Source organism: Pleurodeles waltl, chromosome 6 (genome assembly GCF_031143425.1).
Source record: "Pleurodeles waltl isolate 20211129_DDA chromosome 6, aPleWal1.hap1.20221129, whole genome shotgun sequence".
NCBI lineage: Eukaryota > Metazoa > Chordata > Amphibia > Caudata > Salamandridae > Pleurodeles > Pleurodeles waltl.
Genome location: NC_090445.1, coordinates 1,702,667,177 through 1,702,684,823, shown reverse-complemented (window position 1 = coordinate 1,702,684,823; position 17,647 = coordinate 1,702,667,177). Strand labels below are relative to the sequence as shown.

Below are 17,647 nucleotides of genomic sequence, written 5' to 3'. Positions count from 1 at the left end.
TTCAGAGGGTGGTTGAAGGTCAGAGCTATATTCGTGCTCATTGATCACCGCCGATGCCATTTGGGCCAGAATCTCTGCTGAAGACAGCGGATTCAAAGAACCCTTAGTGGACAAACCAGTCTCTCTGGAAGAAGGCTCTCTGGCCCCTGATCCAGTGGGAATAGGCCCCATCAATTCTCCCCGTCCATATCGGACCAAAGGTACAGTAAGGCCTTAATTAAGGCCTGGTTAACAGAATCCTGAACATGGTGCCCAAGAGCCTGAACCAATCTCTCCTCCATCTGTTCAGGTACAGGTGCCTCAACCTCCTCCTGATAGTACTCTCTTCCTCCCCAGCAAAATAAGCCATGGCAGGAGACAGACAGAGTTCAAGGGGGGAGGAAACCCCGGCAGGTAAATCACCAGTATATAGATATATATATATATATATATATATATATATATGAGTCAAAAAATAGACCTCAAAATCGGCCAAATCCAGTGGAGGGAGCACCTGCTGACCTCCTAGGCCAAGCCTGCAACGTTTATTCGCCCCGTCTGGCGTTCTGGGGCAGAATGTGCTTTTTCTCCTCACTCGCGTGCAGCACGAACTGGGATTCTGAAGAAGAATTCCAGCTCCGATTCGTGCCGGCGCGAGGGAGGCAAAAAGCCAGAAATAGAGAGCGGACTGTTTTCTTCTAAGCGCCAGCGCCAGCTCGGTCTCCAGGTTCTGCACTGAAGCCGTGCCGCGGGAACATGAAAGAAAAAACCAGCGCGGCCGGCATAGAAGCAGTGCAGCATACGGCGCGCGATCGGAGGCAGTCAAATAAGCCTCCGACCGCGCGTCAAACATCAAAGGCGAGTGGTTCAAAAGACCGCCGTCTATTCTGGCGCTGTTCAGCCCCGCTCCACAGGCCGGTAACAGCAATTAAATTACAATACCTTACAAGTTAATGAAGAGAAAATAGGACTTAACTTTGGCTGCGCAGCAGCAAAGAAAGAGGAAGTTCCGTTGTTATGGTGACACTTATAGCTGAGTCTTGCCTGGGATTGGGCAGTCTGGACTACAAATGTTTATGGGAGTTGTAGTTTTAATGTTTTAACTCTTTGGCTGCTGTTTCATTCAGTAAAGGAAGAGAAGCATAATCCAAAGCCTGCGTTCCTGACATAGAATTCATCACAATGGAAACGTGAAGGTCCACAGGGCTGTTGAGGGGTAGATGACAAACGAGCAGAAGCAGGCCATATAGGTTGGCTAGGTATTTAAGGCGAGGGAGAGGAGGAAAGTAAAGAGAAGCGAGAAAATGATAGCTTTGAAAAACAACACGAAGAAAGCAAGATTTGTAACTAAAAGAAAAGCTAAGATAGGGTGACTGACCAGGTGGCAGAGAAGGCACAGGGTTAACACCAGCGTTCGGTATGGGCTGCAGGATAGTAGGGGGTAGTTAGGCCGCCCTGCACACGAGTTGAACAATCGTTAAATGAGGAGAAAGGGGGAAAAAGACGGTTTTGGGAATGTTCAACAACTGAAGAGAGCGGGTATCGATAGCCGCAGTCCTAGGACACAGTTAAGGGATTAATTGAAGATGAATGTAATGTTGCAGATCGGGAAAGAGAAAGGAATAGGAGAGGGAAGAAAGTAGACTAATGCTGGGGTAGGTGAGAGAGGTCTGGAGCCATTACAGGGCCAGTAGATCTTGCACTTGAAAAGCGTTAGCTGATGTGTTGGCTTTGCAGCTTGTTGTAGAAACTGAACAGATACGAAATTGTAAAAAGAGAAAACTAATAATTTGTTGCTACTGCTGAACAGTGTCAAACAAAATAGTTTGTGATTTCAGATGTTGCAGTGAAGTCATCAATGGTGTCAAAGAACATGTCATAAATTATGCTGTATGTGAGAGAATGTGCATGGCAAGTGCTCGAGTTGTAGTTACTTTATGGCACTGGTCGTTACTTTTTAATACTGTGCCATCCTGTGTGGGGAAAAAAAAAAAAGAAATCATCAGCCCCTCACCCCAGGATTTCTTTTATTATTATTCCACTAAATTGGCAGTGTTTACATTTAGATAAAGATATTTAAATATTGCAGCCAAGTTCCAATGCCCCTTTTGAAAATGCAGTCAAATACATGATTGGAAAAGTACCATTCTGGTCAACCAAGCCTTACTAACAAGTAAAAGTATCCACGGTGATTATCACGGAGAAGGAGAGATTTGATGAATGTTTAACTCTTACTCCCAACAAGGATGTAAATGACAAAAGGTGTTAGTGATGGCCCATTGCAGAGCGGCTTACTGCGGCTCATGTTTTTTTTGCTTTTCCTTTAAAGCAAGCACTGTTAAGAGCATGATTCTTTTTTTGGGCAAGAGCTTGTTTCCCCTTCCTTCCGTCACGTCCCTCCCTCCCCCCTCCCCCCCCCCCAAGACTGTGTAAGACCCTCTCACCCTTGGGGGGGGCGCACCCCAGTTTGAAGACCTCTGTTTTAGGGCAGGAGGTATAGTTAATTTGAGAACTATAACTGGTGTCAGTATTTGTGTGTGTTTTGTTTGTTTAAAATGTTACGTTTTTATTGAAATTTTCACCCAGTTAAAAGGTCACTGTAATCTCCTTTTTGTGTGAATATGAATATATACATAGATATGAGGCGGTAACCACTCTGTAGTTACAGTTATGGGTTAACAGAGAGAGGAATTCCTCAAATGTTTGCCCCTTAATAGCTTTGCACCAGTAAAACGAATTCCTGCGAAATTGTCCAGACCTATTGCCCCTGTTACATTTGCAGAGGGTGAAAAGTTTTGCTGCATTTGGTCAAGGTGGTAGGAAAAAAAAAAGAGGAGGTGGCGTCCCAAAACACATTTGAGCCCAATTCATTTCACATAGTCTTTTTAGGTCGAACTGCTTTGCTACAGACATCTTGGGGACATTCAGAAAGTTTCCCTGGCAATGCATTCTGCCCATTGCTTACTGTTGGCTTTGTGGTTTGTAACTCTCAATTTCTGGCTTTCTATTTGTTGACTTGGTTTGTTTTAGGCTGCCCAGAGTGAGTTTGTTCCTCCCAAGGAGTAAAGTTTTCTGCCACCATCTTTTCTTCTCTTCTTTCTGTAAACAGGCCTGTAAATTTTGTTCTTATCTTGTCACGTGCTGTGCGTTTAAAGACAGAGGTCAAAGGGGAGGCTGTTTTTCATGGGAGCTTGGTGTTTACTTTTTTTTTTCCTCTGACTTCAAAGTGAGAGGATTTATGTGACAATCTTGCTGGATACCGGGGGTAGGAACATTTAAATGAACTCTGCAAGTACTTATAGACTGTATCACTTTTTTAATGTAAAAGTATGTTTGCAAATGTAATCGTCACATTGAAAACGTGCTATCTGTAATGGCAGTGTGCATCCCACACCATGCATACTCCACAACACTGCACTCTACGCCTCTTCACTCTACGCACCACTGTACTCTACTCCATTGTACTCTTTTCTGCTGCACTTTATTATAGTCTAGGCCACTCCACTGTGCACCAGTGCACTCTGATAATACACCACGCCAATGCACTCTACTCAGTACCACTCAACTCTGTGCCCCTGCACTCTGCCAATCCACTGCACGCTACTCTAATCTACTCTGCACTACTGCACTCTAAACCGCTTTACACCACTACTGTACTCTACGCAACTCCTCTATGCTGCTTTACTCAACCCCACTGCACTTTACGGCTCTACGCTGTACGGAGGCATTCTACGCTAATATGCACTTTACCCCACTGCATATTAGGCCACTCTACTCCGCATCACTCCCCTCTGGTCCACTCCACTCTGCTCCACTCTATGCCACAGTACTTTGCAGCATACCACTGCACTCTGCATCACTCTATGCCAATGCACCTTCTGCCACTGTACTCTCAATCACTGCAGTGTACGCCACTGCACTCTTCTATGCACCACTGTAATCCATGCCACTACATTCTGCAATGCTACATTGTACTCTGCTAAATTCTATGCCACTACACTCTGCAACACTGCACTATGTCACTGAAGTCTACACTACTCTATTTTGCTGCATTCTTTGCCACTGCACTCTACTTCACTCTACTCTGCATCACTCCTTTCTGCGCCACTGCATTCTGCAGGACTGTACTCTACGGCACTATACTATACTCAACACTGCTTTACTTCACTTTGTGCCACTCTGTACTACAGCACTCTTAGGCAATGCAGGCAGGGCACAGGGGGGCTTCTCAGGCTAGCCACTGATTGGGTTAGGAAGAGGGCTGCCTGCTGGTCACTTCTGCACTGGAGGTTGGTTCCTTTCGTGCCTGGGGGCTGCGGGTGCAGTGCTTGGTCGAGGCGTCGGGTTCTTTGTTACCAGGCAGTTGCGGTCACGGGGAGCCTATGGATCCTGTCTGCAGGTGTCCCTGTGGGGGTCGTCTCAGGTTACTCATGAAGTCGCAGTCCCCTAGAAGTCCTCTCTGCAGCGTTAGTTCTCTGGAGCTCGAGCCGAGGGCGTTGGGTGCAGAGTGTGAAGTCTCGCGCTTCTGGCGGGAAGAATGAGTTCTTTAAAAGTTCCTTCTTTGTTGCAAAGATGTTGCTGTTGGTAAACAGTGCTGCTGTTCTCTGGAGTTTCTTGGTCCTTTGGGTTCAGGGCAGTCCTCTGAGTCTTCAGAGGTCGCTGGTCCCTGTCGGATGCATCCCTGTGCAGATTCTTTGAGTCTGGAGACAGCCGGTAGAGCTGGGGCCAAGTCATTTGTCGTCTCTGCACAGCTTTCAGGTCAGCAGTCCTTCTTGTAGGTTACAGGAATCTGATTTTCTGGGTTCTGGGACACCCCTAAATACTGAATTTAGGGGTGTGTTTAGGTCAGGAGGGCAGTAGCCAATGGCTATAGTCCTGGATGGTGGCTACACCCTCTTTGTGCCTCCTCCCTGTGGGGAGAAGGCACATCCCTGATCCTATTGGGGGAATTCTCCAAACTCGAGGTGGAGGATTTGTAAAGGCAGGGGGTCCCCTCAGGACACCTTAGGGGCTGTCCTGATTGGTGGGTGACTCCTCCTTGTTTTTCTCCTTATCCTCTCCTGCCTTGGTGCCAAAAGTGGGGGCAGTGGCTGGAGGGGTGGGCGTCTCCACTAGCTGGGATGCCCTCGGGTGCTGTAACAAAAGGCATGAGCATTTGAGGCTCACCGCCAGGTGTTACAGTTCCTGCAGGGGGAGGTGAGAAGCACCTCCACCCAGTACATGCTTTGTTCCTGGCCACAGAGTGACGAAGGCACTAAGTCCATGTGGCCAGAAACTCGTCTGGTTGTGGCAGGCTGACAGAAACTGGTCAGCTTATCACTAGGAGTCGGACTGGTATTCAGGGGGCATCTCTAAAATGCCCTCTGGATGCATTTTACAATACATCCCACACTGGCATCAATGTGCATTTATTGTGCTGAGAAGTTTGATACCAAACATCCCCGTTTTCAGTGTAGCCATTATGGAACTGTGGAGTTCATGTTTGACAAACTCCTAGACCATATACTCTTATGGCTACCCTGCACTTACAATTTCTAAGGTTTTGCTTAGACACTGTAGGGGCAAAGTGCTCATGCACATATGCCCTCACCTGTGGTATAGTGCACCCTGCCTTAGGGCTGTAGGGCCTGCTAGAGGGGTGACTTACCTATGCCACAGGCAGTATGAGGTGGGCATGGCACTCTGAGGAGAGTGCCATGTCGACTTAGTCATTTTCTCCCCACCAGCACACACAAGCTGTGAGGCAGTGTGCATGTGCTGAGTGAGGGGTCTCCAGGGTGGCATAAGACATGATGCAGCCCTTGGATGCCTTCCCTGGCATCAGGGCCCTTGGTACCAGGGGTACCATTTACAAGGGACTTATCTGGGTGCCAGGGCTCTTCCAATTGTGGGAACAAAGGTACAGTTTAGGGAAGGAACACTGGTGCTGGGGCCTGGTTAGCAGGGTCCCAGCACACTTTCAATCATAACTGGCATCAACAAAAGGCAAAAGTCAGGGGGTAACCATGCCAAGGAGGCATTTCCTTACAGTTTTGCAAAAAGTCTTGGCTCTCCCAATGTAGTACATAAGGGTGCATTGTACATAAGGGCATGTTGTAATCCTTTCTGCTACAGTGTCTGGCTAAGGGAAAAGACTGGGAGTGCGATTGTTTTTGGTGAAGTGAAAGAGAGATATGACTTTGGGAAGGAATTTGGGGGTGATCTTTAGCATGACTCTGTCATTATGAACTGGGAAAAAAAGGCTTTTCTAAGGTGAGAGCCTGTAGCTCGCTAACTCGTCTTATGTGATTGCAACAAGGACGGTGACTTTCCAGGAGAGAAACTGTAAGGGGCATGTGTAGTGGTTCAAAATGAGGGCCCACAATCCTAGTAAGACCTGCTTTAAAAGTCCTGACCGAGGCAGGAGGAACTCTAGGTGGGGTGGGGTGGCCTGTTTGAGCTCCTCAATGAAATCTAGATGACAGGAATCTTTAAAAAAAAACAAAAAAAACGAAAACAAGTCTTTCCTGTTTTGCATGTAGGGTTCAATGGCGGCCTTGAGAAGGCATTGGGTGTGTAAGCTAAATTGATTTCTGTAAGCGAAAGAGGTAACCAAAAGTATCTTGAACAGCCGGTTTAAGAGGGTTCAACCCTTTTGAAATGCGGTTGCGGATCAGCCTTTTCCAATTAGCAGCATAACAGGTGCTTCTAATGAGGCTGCATGCTTTCCTGGGGGTGTCTTTCTATTCTTGTGGGAAATTGAGATAACTAAACTTCAAGACCCCCAGGAGCCAAATCACTAGATTGAGCTTCTTTGGTTCTGGGTATCTTATCTTGCCTTGATCCTGGTCTGTTGGGGGAACTTCTTGTGGGGTAGAATAGACATAACAAAAAGGGTCAACAATCAGGGTTGTCTGGCCCCATGTAAGAGTCACCAGCATGAGGGTGAAGGAGATCTGCAGAACCGCCTTGACCACATACGTAGGGAATGGGAGATAGGAAAAGCATAGGCAAATATCCCTGACCAGTTCCTCCATAGATCATTACATATGGACTGAGGGTGTGGAAACCTGCAGGCTGTGTTTTTGCATTGGCGCAGTGCGGAAGAGATCAACACTGGGGTCCCCAAACCCCCTCTTAATCCCCCGAAAAGACAGAAGTACGGCAATATGAGTTGTGAGTGGAGTACCCACTTGTGGATTTGTTGCTGCATCCTACTGATTAGGTCTGCAGTTTCGCTGTCCACTCCCAGGAGGTACTCCACGGGAAGGTGTATCCGATAGTGAGCTGCCAATGCCAAATACTAGTGCTGATAACTGCGGGGAGTGCGTGCCCTGCTTTTGTAGGTAATAAGTTGCAGTCATGTTATCCACCTTTACAAAGGACCATTTTGTGTCTGATGACCTGAAGGAAGGCATTGAGTGCTAACTGGAGGCCTAAAAGCTTGAGGTGATTATTGTGTGGGATCCGGTGGTGTGGTGACCGTCAAGTCCTGAACTGTCAGATCTTGAAGAGTCACTCCCCACCCTGAAAGTGAGGTGTCTGTGGTTATGGTCATCTGCATTACGGGGTCCATGAAGGGTGGGCCCTTGAACGTGTTGTAGCTGTTCCAGCTTCAGGGAGAGATAAATGCTAGCATGTATCCACACCAGAGCTTCCCAGTAGCCCTCTGCCTGTGACCATTATGCCGAGAGGCGAGAGGTGTAGTCTGGCCTGAGGGACTCTGGCTATGCAGGAATCAATCCTCTTTAGGAGACACATTTCTTTTGATACTGATTGGTGAAAATATACCTCAAAAAGGAGCCATAACTGTTGGAAAGCTTGTACCCTGGCTTGGCTGGTGTAGGCCTGGCCCAGGATTGAGTTGAGGGTAACCTGTAGGAAAGGCTACATCTGAAGGGGCTTGAGATGGGATTTGGTGACATGTATGGAAAATCTCATCATGAGGGAGATTGTGGTTTAAGTGTGTACAAGGCACTGATGCTTGCCTGTGCTTGTGATTAGGCAATTGTTGAGTTAGGGAAACACATTGATACCCTCCTTCTGAGAGGGACAGCACCACAGCTAGGCTTTTGGTGAACACTTGTGGGGCTGTGGTGACTCTGAATGTCAGTATTTTGAACTGATAGTGTTGCCCACTTACCACGAATCGCAGGTCTTATCCGTGAGTGGGATAGATGAGTATGTGAAAGTAGGCATGCTTCAGATCGAGAGCAGTGATGCAGTCATTTTGCTGGAGTGGTAAGATGACTGGATGCACCTGGTGATGGGGTCTGAGGTCCAGTATGGGTCTTAATGACACTCCTTTTTGTGGGATGAGATAATATAGGGAGTACAATCCTTGCTGTGGTGCTGAGGTGGAACTGGCTCTATGGCGCCTTTGAGGATGAGCCCCTGGACCACCTCCTAAATGCCTGGCTGATGTGTCTGCAGGGTGGAATGCCTGGTGAGGTTGAGGAGAGCTCCTGGCAGTACCCGTGCGCTGTGATGAGAGAATCCACCGATCGGAGGTGATCTCTTCCCATTAGGCTTATATTTTTTACTCTATCCCTCTGCTACAGACCGGGATTTCACTGCTCCAGGAGAGTCTTAAACTTTCACTTTAACATGAGCAGGACCTGGGACCAACGCTTCGTCCTAGACACTCTCTCTACTAAAGCCTTCATCCTCTGGAGTGGTGTGTGTGGCTCCCTTATGATATGTTGCAGCATGTTGAATGTAGGCAATAGTGTCGTCCAGCGGAGAAGCCCTGGCTGGGACTTGCTCGAGGTAGCTGGTCCTCTGCGGCCTCTAAGTCTTAGTCTTGCCTGGAGTTTTTTCAGTGGGATGTGGGAAGATAGGGGTGTGTTTTTTTTTTTTTAAAGTTTTTTTTTTTTTTAAAATTTTTTATTAAACTTTCTATGAATTCAGAGGTTCTTCAAACTGTAAACGTTGGCTTTTTGTTTATACAAGACAAGACACCGGCTGAGAGGTATCATGAAAGAAACTGACTTACTTTGCAGTGTTCAATTTTTTATATATATATATAATTTTTGTTTTTGTTAAATTGATTTTTATTTTAATTATTATTTATTTTTATTTTTTACAGAGCTTTCGGGCAACCCAAGAAAGGTGAGAATTGCTGTCACTACTCAGTTGCTTGGGGTGGCCGGGCCTTTGTTTTCTGCCCCTTTGATGCTGTCTTGCCCTGGGACTACGTTTTCTACCTCTTTGTTGTTGTGTTGTCCTTGATGTCCTGATCATGTATTCTAAAATGAGAACAAAGTGACCTTTGTCTATTTCAAAATCACCTTATTCCAGTGAGGTTGGGGTGGTCTGTGACCATCTCCTGCTCCTTCTTGTAAGGGTTATTTGGTCGTTTGCAATAAAAACTGGAGCAAAACAAGAGATGCAATAATATATTGCATCTCTTGTTTTGCTCCAGTTTTTGTTTGAACGTTTGTCCTGCATGTGGGAGAGGTTGCTGCTCTGTTTCGTTTGCCTGTATAATTGAGGTTCCCAAAATCTGCATCTTCGTTTTGTCAAGGCGGTAGGGTGTAAGTGGGAATCATTCTGTGCACACCGAGTATTGCTGACAGGACCCTTGGTGTGGCCCCCTTTGCAGAACTATTATCCCAGTTGTGAATGTGGACAGTACCCCGCTGAAGCTTAAGGAGGAGAACTACACGGGCCCCGTACAGTTCTGGGTTTGGAAGAAGATGCTGAAAATTCTCGACGTTGGTGAGTCTTGGGAAAAGTGCATGACCCAATCCCAGAGTAGCAGAACTTCACTGGAAAGTGCAGCGCCTGCGGGTGGTACTCCATCTTGTAGTCAGGATACACCTATGGGTAATGTAAAATGGGTGAGGTAACAAAAGGAAGTGTTTTTTGTAGGGGCTGTGAGGCTTGTAAAGTGGGATACATTGGGCAGAGGAGTCTAAGGAAGTGGCAGGAGACATTTCCTATTATAACCCTGCTTTCAGGAGCAGTAATCCCCAGCTTTTGGGTAAAATGCAGGTGGAAATTTGACTGGGTGTTGAGCTGCCTTCATTGAGTTCTGTCTGGTTTTCTTAAGGAGTCTGTCTAATCTTGTACTTTCCAGCTCCAGAAGTCATGAAGCTAGACCAGAACACAGCCAGTCCATTCCTGGTGATCACGGACAGTGTCAAGGTTCGCTGTGGAGACAAAAAACGTCCAGTGCCGGATGGGCCTGAGCGCTTCGACCCTGCTGCATGCGTGCTGGGTGCCACTGGCTTCGAACAAGGCCGCCACTACTGGGAGGTGATGGTCGGCCAGAAGTCCGAGTGGGGGCTGGGTGTGGCAAAGGAGTCGGTGACCCGCAAGGGAGAGATCATATTGTGTCCGGACAATGGCTTCTGGGCAGTGGTGCGCAATGGGAAGGACTACCGGGCTTTCACACTGCCGCCTACACCACTAATAATGGAACGGAAACCTCAGCGAGTAGGCATCTACCTTGACTACGAGAAGGGTCAGGTGTCCTTCTACGACCCAGACAAGATGGCACACTTCCACACCTTCAGCGGATCTTTCTCGGAGAAGTTGTTTCCCTTCTTTTTCACTGGTGTGAAGGAAGGCAAAGGGGAGCCTCTCCGAATTGTGCAGTTCAGATTGTAGAGGTCCTCCACCTGGTGCACCTTGTGAAATATTTTATTTTGTCTACTCAGTTTCTACGCCAGAAATGCAAAGTTTCAATTTTTTTTTTCTTCTTCTTTAAACTTGCGTTCCTAAACCATTTCTGACCATTTTCCATGCTGTTGCTGCCTTTGAAGGGAGACGATTTGAGTGGATTTGTTTGTACTACATGCAGTGCCTGCTGGGGGTTGAGCGTCGGGCACTCAACATTTGTAGGCACAACGCTGCAGGTACTATTATTGTGCATGTGCTGGGGAAGGTCAGGCAGAGGGTTTGGAGGTTTCTTTGTACAAACATTTCAGGACATGTTCTGACAGCACTGCCTAAGCTCCCTGCTTGCATGAGGTATGGAAAGCACTATACAAATGCTAGTTGGATTCATTTGTACAGGTCTGTTCCCTGACCGAGCCAGACCATGCTCTATACCTTCTTTAGTAGCTTGGCCCAGCTCTGGCAAACCCACTGCTGCAGATGGTCCGGGTTGGTACTGGGTAGCACATTGTGGCTTGAAGAGACGAGGAAACCAGTCCACCCCCTAGATAACTGAGCCATTCCTGAAGAAACCAGTCCAACTCCCAGGTAACTGAACCATTCCAGAAAACCCCGTCCAACGCCCAGGTAACCCAGCCATTCCTGAAGAAACCAGTCCAACTCCCAGGTTACTCAGCCATTCCTGAATAAACCAGTCCAACTCCCAGGTAACTGAACCATTCCTGAAGAAACCAGTCCAACTCCCAGGTAACTCAGCCATTCCTGAAGAAACCAGTCCAACTCTCAGGTAACTGAGCCATTCCAGTAGTTAACTTGAGATACAAGGCGTAAAGCTTGGAATGGAAGGATAAAGAACACTGCAGTAGGCTAGTAGGACCTAATCCAAAGGATCAAGAACACTGCAGTAGGCTAGTAGGAGCTAATGCTCTCTGGATCAGTCAGCACAAATGAAATAGGAGTAGAAATGCACAGTGGCAAGTTGAGGCTCAAGTCCTAGTAGACGATCATCCATAGTGACTCCTTCCGAGACAAGTCTAAACTGCACCAAGGTTCTGTTGGAAACTAAGAATGTTTTAATACATAAAACAAGGAAGCACTGCATAAGTAAATTCATAATTACGTGGTGTTCGTACCCTCTGGCTCATGTCACCCTATCTCCTTCATGAGAGCAGGGTAGATCAAGCTCAATACAACAGCAAAACTGATCTCAAGAAGCCTTCTGTGCCTATGCAGAGCAGGCCTGGAATGTTGGACCATACAGAAGCTAAGATAGCTCCCCATGGACAAGCTAGGCCTATCATGACCTTGTGGTCACCAGTGGAAAACTCATGCTGCATGGGGGAGGAGCATTATGTCTGCACTGGTTTCAGTTTAGCACCCTAATAGTCACCTGGTATTTACTCAAGGTTCCATTATGTATAAAACACCTCATTGCTTGATTAAGGGGGGCGTCTCTTAGACTAATTAGGATACACTGTTAAAATAGTGTGCATCGCCTGAACATTGAGGCAGAAATTTAACATGCCCACCATCCTTAGCCTCAAGTGAGGTTTTGGTTGTGCACAAACTGACCAAATAAAAAAACAAACTCATTTTTATTAAATATTTGCATTCTCGCTATCAGAATAATTGTCCTCTCGTTGTCCGCACTCAACACTACAACAGAATTTAATTCGATTTTGCCTCTTACATTTATGAAAGTGACAGTAGTACTCTGCTATGCTTTTTACATCACAGCAGGGGGAATGACTTGCTGATGTAATAGTCCTAGGACAAGGCTAAGTGAGTGTCTGTGGGCCCCATTCTTTCACAACAGCCCAGTGAAGCATTCTAATACCTTTGAGCTGGGAGACCACAGAATGGCATGTAATGTGTTTCACACAGTCCGCAGCTTGTAGATGCATCCTAAAGTGAAGGTTAGCCTGATAGACTGCATCGCAGTACAGCAGGTGTTCACGCAGTACAGCAGGTGTTCACACAGTCTGCAGCTTGCAGATGCATCCTAAAGTGAGGGTTAACCTGACGGACCACATCACAGTATAGCAAGCGTTCACACGGTCTGTAGCTTGCAAATTCATCCTAAAGTGAGGGTTAACCTGACGGACCACATCTCAGTACAGCAAGCATTCACACGGTCCGCAGCTTGCAGATGCATCCTAAAGTGAGGGTTAACCTGACTGACCACATCTCAGTACAGCAAGCATTCACACGGTCCGCAGCTTGCAGATGCATCCTAAAGTGAGGGTTAACCTGACGGACCACATCTCAGTACAGCAAGCATTCACATGGTCCGCAGCTTGCAGATCCATCCTAAAATGAAAGTTAGTCTGATGGACCGCAACGGAGTACAGCAGGCGTTCACCCAGTCCAGCAGCTTGCAGATGCATTCTAAAGTGAAGGTTAGCCTGATAGACTGCATCGCAGTACAGCAGGCGTTCACACAGTCTGCAGTTTGCGGTGTATCCTAAAGTGAAGGTTAGGCTGATGGACCGCATCACAGTACAACAGACGTTCACACAGTCCGCAGCTTGCCGATGCATCCTAAAGTGAGGGTTAACCTGACGGACCACATCACAGTAAAGCAAGCGTTCACACGGTCTGTAGCTTGCAAATTCATCCTAAAGTGAGGGTTAACCTGACGGACCACATCTCAGTACAGCAAGCATTCACACGGTCTGCAGCTTGCAGATCCATCCTAAAATGAGTTAGTCTGATGGACCGCAACGGAGTACAGCAGGCGTTCACCCAGTCCGCAGCTTGCAGATGCATTCTAAAGTGAAGGTTAGCCTGATAGACTGCATCGCAGTACAGCAGGCGTTCACACAGTCTGCAGCTTGCGGTGTATCCTAAAGTGAAGGTTAGCCTGATGGACCGCATCGCAGTACAGCAGGCGTTCACACAGTCCGCAGCTTGCCGATGCATCCTAAAGTGAGGGTTAACCTGACGGACCACATCACAGTAAAGCAAGCGTTCACACGGTCTGTAGCTTGCAAATTCATCCTAAAGTGAGGGTTAACCTGACTGACCACATCTCAGTACAGCAAGCATTCACACGGTCCGCAGCTTGCAGATCCATCCTAAAATGAAAGTTAGTCTGATGGACCGCAACGGAGTACAGCAGGCGTTCACCCAGTCCGCAGCTTGCAGATGCATTCTAAAGTGAAGGTTAGCCTGATAGACTGCATCGCAGTACAGCAGGCGTTCACACAGTCTGCAGCTTGCAGATGCATCCTGAAGTGAAGGTTAGCCTGATGGACCGCAACGGAGTACAGCAGGCGTTCACCCAGTCCGCAGCTTGCAGATGCATCCTAAAGTGAAGGTTAGCCTGATGGACCGCAACGGAGTACAGCAGGCGTTCACCCAGTCCGCAGCTTGCAGATGCATCCTAAAGTGAAGGTTAGCCTGATGGACCGCAACGGAGTACAGCAGACGTTCACCCAGTCCGCAGCTTGCAGATGCATCCTAAAGTGAAGGTTAGCCTGATGGACCGCAACGGAGTACAGCAGGCGTTCACCCAGTCCGCAGCTTGCAGATGCATCCTAAAGTGAAGGTTAGCCTGATGGACCACATCACAGTACAGCAAGCGCTCTCATAGTCTGCAGCTTGCGGTGCATCCTAAAGTGAAGGTTAGCCTGATAGACTGCATCACAGTACAGCAAGCGTTCACCCAGTCCGCAGCTTGCGGTGCATCCTAAAGTGAAGGGTTAGCCTGATGGACCACATCACAGTACAGCAAGCGCTCTCATAGTCTGCAGCTTACAAATGCATCCTAAAGTGAGGGTTAGCCTGATGCACCGCATCGCAATACAGCAGGTGTTCACCCAGTCCCCAGCATGCAGATGCATCCTAAAGTGAGGGTTAGCCTGATGCACCGCATCGCAGTACAGCAGGTGTTCACCCAGTCCCCAGCATGCAGATGCATCCTAAAGTGAGGGTTAGCCTGATGGACCGCATCGCAGTACAGCAGACATTCACCTAGTCCCCAGCATGCAGATGCATCTAAAAGTGAAGGTTAGCCTGATGGACCACATCACAGTACAGCAAGTGGTCACATACTCTGCAGCTTGCAGATGCATCCTAAAGTGAGGGTTAGCCTGATGCACCGCATCACAGTACAGCAGGCGTTCACACAGTCAGAAGCTTGCAGATGCATCCTAAAGTGAGTGTTAGCCTTATGAACCACATTGCAGTACAGCAGGCATTCACACAGTCCGCGGCTTGCAGATGCATCCTAAAGTGAAGTTTAGCCTGATGGACCAAATCACAGTACAGCAAGCGTTCAGATGGTCTGCAGCTTGCAGATGCATCCTAAAGTGAGGGTTAGCCTGATGGACTGCATTGCAGTGCAGCAGGCTTTCACACAGTCCGCAGCTTGCAGATGCATTCTTTTTTTTTGTTTTTTTGTTTTGTCCTACTACATTTTCACCAATAAGCTCTTATTAAAGTGCCACCAGCCATCTGAGCTCATGGAACCAACCTCTTAGGTCATAGAGTGTGACTAGCACCCAACATAGCCGGGCCAGGGCATGTGATCATCAGACAGAAGCAACTCACAACTTTAAAAGGTCCCAGATCCCACTACCTGTCCTCTCTGCTTCTCTTTAAATCTACTCCACTGGAAAAAAAAAAAAAAGAACAGATCGCCTCCATTCTTGCCAATTAGGAGAGGAGGTTTGAGTCCAACTTCTACACATTTCCCTTCTTGCAAGTAGCACCAGGTAAAACACCAGACCTCTCTGATATACATTAAGAGGGACAGGGACAGTATCCGGGGGAAGTATCCTAAATAAAATTAAATAGGGACTCACCTCCTCTGAGGAACCCAGAGTTCAGAGATAGTCTTACCCACTACCGAGCAGAATTTCTCAAGTTTCAGACAGGTAGCAAACATGAACATCATCCGCTTCTGGACAGCCACATTGTTTACACTCAGAAATTGGAGTGCTTCCAATCTTTGCCAAATTCAAGGGAGTCCAGTATATTCTATGAAGAGTAAAAAGATGGTTTCTTCTTAAGGTAGTTGGTTTAACCATGGAGTATAAAGTAGCAAAGGATACTTGCCATAACTGCACCAGCTCCTCCTCTGGCAAGTATCCCCTCCAATTCCTATGTAGAGGTTGCATCACTTTCTCAGCTCGTTAGAAGGTACTGATACCATTGAGAAACTTCCTTCTTTGTGTCCCCGATTGACTGTAGGGCCAGTTCCATTTGGACTGATTCCGGGTTCAGACCCCCCTGACTCTTGAGCCACCCGTTCAACCTGAAAGATCTTAAATCTGGGGATAGTCCCACCTGTCTTGTTGTTCCAAAACTCCCACAATAGTCTTTGTCCTTCGTCAACCAGCTGACCCCTTCCGGTAACACCACTTTGTTTCAATAGCAAGGCTAGGCTGTCCAATGAGCACTCCGGATGCATTCTTCAGTGAAGGTTAGCCTGATGGACCGCATCGCAGTACAGCAGGCGTTCACACAGTCCGCAACTTGCAAATGCATCCTAAAGTGAGGGTTAGCCTTATGGACCGCATCGCAGTACAGCAGGCGTTCACACAGTCTGCAGGTTGCGGTGTATCCTAAAGTGAAGGTTAGCCTGATGCACCGCATCGCAGTACAGCAGGCGTTCACACAGTCAGAAGCTTGCAGATGCATCCTAAAGTGAGGGTTAACCTGACGGACCGCATCGCAGTACAGCAGGCGTTCACACAGTCTGCAGCTTGCGGTGTATCCTAAAGTGAAGGTTAGCCTGATGCACCGCATCGCAGTACAGCAGGCGTTCACACAGTCAGAAGCTTGCAGATGCATCCTAAAGTGAGGGTTAACCTGACGGACCGCATCGCAGTACAGCAGGCGTTCACACAGTCTGCAACTTGCAGATGCATCCTAAAGTGAGGGTTAGCCTTATGGACCACATAACAGTACAGCAGTTGTTTCACACATTTTGTGGCATGTGCCATTGCAAATTCTGCTGCAATGCAGCAAAGCAGTCTCAGGTGGGAAAACAGAGCGATGCACACTGAGGATGCTGCGGATCTTGCAACGACCAGCCAGTGCAGGGATGCAATAATACCGATCTGACGTGGGTGGTCACAGAGCAGCACCCTGAGAGCCTGGTGGTGCATCTCACTGACTGAGCAGCGCAGAGGTGTACAGATGTGACCCGGGAAGTCACAGGTAGCACTGAGATCCTGGGCTTGTCCCTCACTAACTGAGCAGTGCAGAGGTGTTCTACAGATCTGAGCTTGGAAGTCACAGACCGCACTGAGATCCTGAAGGTGCGTCTCACTGACGGAGCAGCTGAGAGGTGTTCTACAGATCTGAGCTTGGAAGTCACAGACAGCACTGAGATCCTGAAGGTGCGTCTCACTGACGGAGCAACTGAGAGGTGGTTTACAGATCTGAGCTGGGAAGTGACCGGCAGGATACTACGATCCTGGTGGTGCATCTCACTGACTGAGCAGCGCAAAGGTGTTCTACAGACCTGAGCTGGGAAGTCGGAAAGCTGCACACCGAGATCCTGGAGGTGCGCCTCACTGACTGAGCAGCGCAGAGGTGTTATGCAGATCTGAGTTGGGAAGGCACATGCAGCACTTAGATCCCGGTGGTGCGCAGAGGTGTTATGCAGATCTGACCTGGGAAGTCACAGGCAGCACTGAGATCCCGGTGGGGCGTCTCACTGACTGAGCAGCGCAGAGGTGTTATACAGATGTGAGCTGGGAAGTCACAGGTAGCACATAGATCCTGGGCTTGTCTCTGACTAACTGAGCAGCGCAGAGGTGTTATGCAGATCTGAGTTGGGAAGGCACATGCAGCACTTAGATCCCGGTGGTGCGCAAAGGTGTTATGCAGATCTGACCTGGGAAGTCACAGGCAGCACCGAGATCCCGGTGGTGCGACTCAGACTGAGCAGCACAGAGGTGTTCTACAGATCTGAGTTGGGAAGGCACATGCAGCACTTAGATCCCTGTGGTGCGACTCACTGACTGAGCAGCACAGAGGTGTTATACAGATGAGCTGGGAAGTCACAGGCAGCACTGAGATCCTGGAGGTGCGCCTTACGACTGAGCAGCGC

At 48.0% G+C, this 17,647-nt stretch overlaps 1 protein-coding gene across 1 annotated transcript in view; it reads left to right on the top strand.

Annotated features, from left to right (window-relative positions):
* LOC138301390 (zinc-binding protein A33-like) overlaps positions 1-15,217 on the top strand; it is a 37,971-nt gene extending 22,754 nt beyond the window's left edge. Inside the window, exons 5-7 of the mRNA XM_069241827.1 lie at positions 9,047-9,069; positions 9,563-9,678; positions 10,040-15,217. Of these exons, the coding sequence (XP_069097928.1) occupies positions 9,047-9,069; positions 9,563-9,678; positions 10,040-10,572 (672 nt within the window). The 3' untranslated portion in view covers positions 10,573-15,217. The remainder of the gene's footprint in view (positions 1-9,046; positions 9,070-9,562; positions 9,679-10,039) is intronic.
* Positions 15,218-17,647: the final 2,430 nt, after the last annotated feature.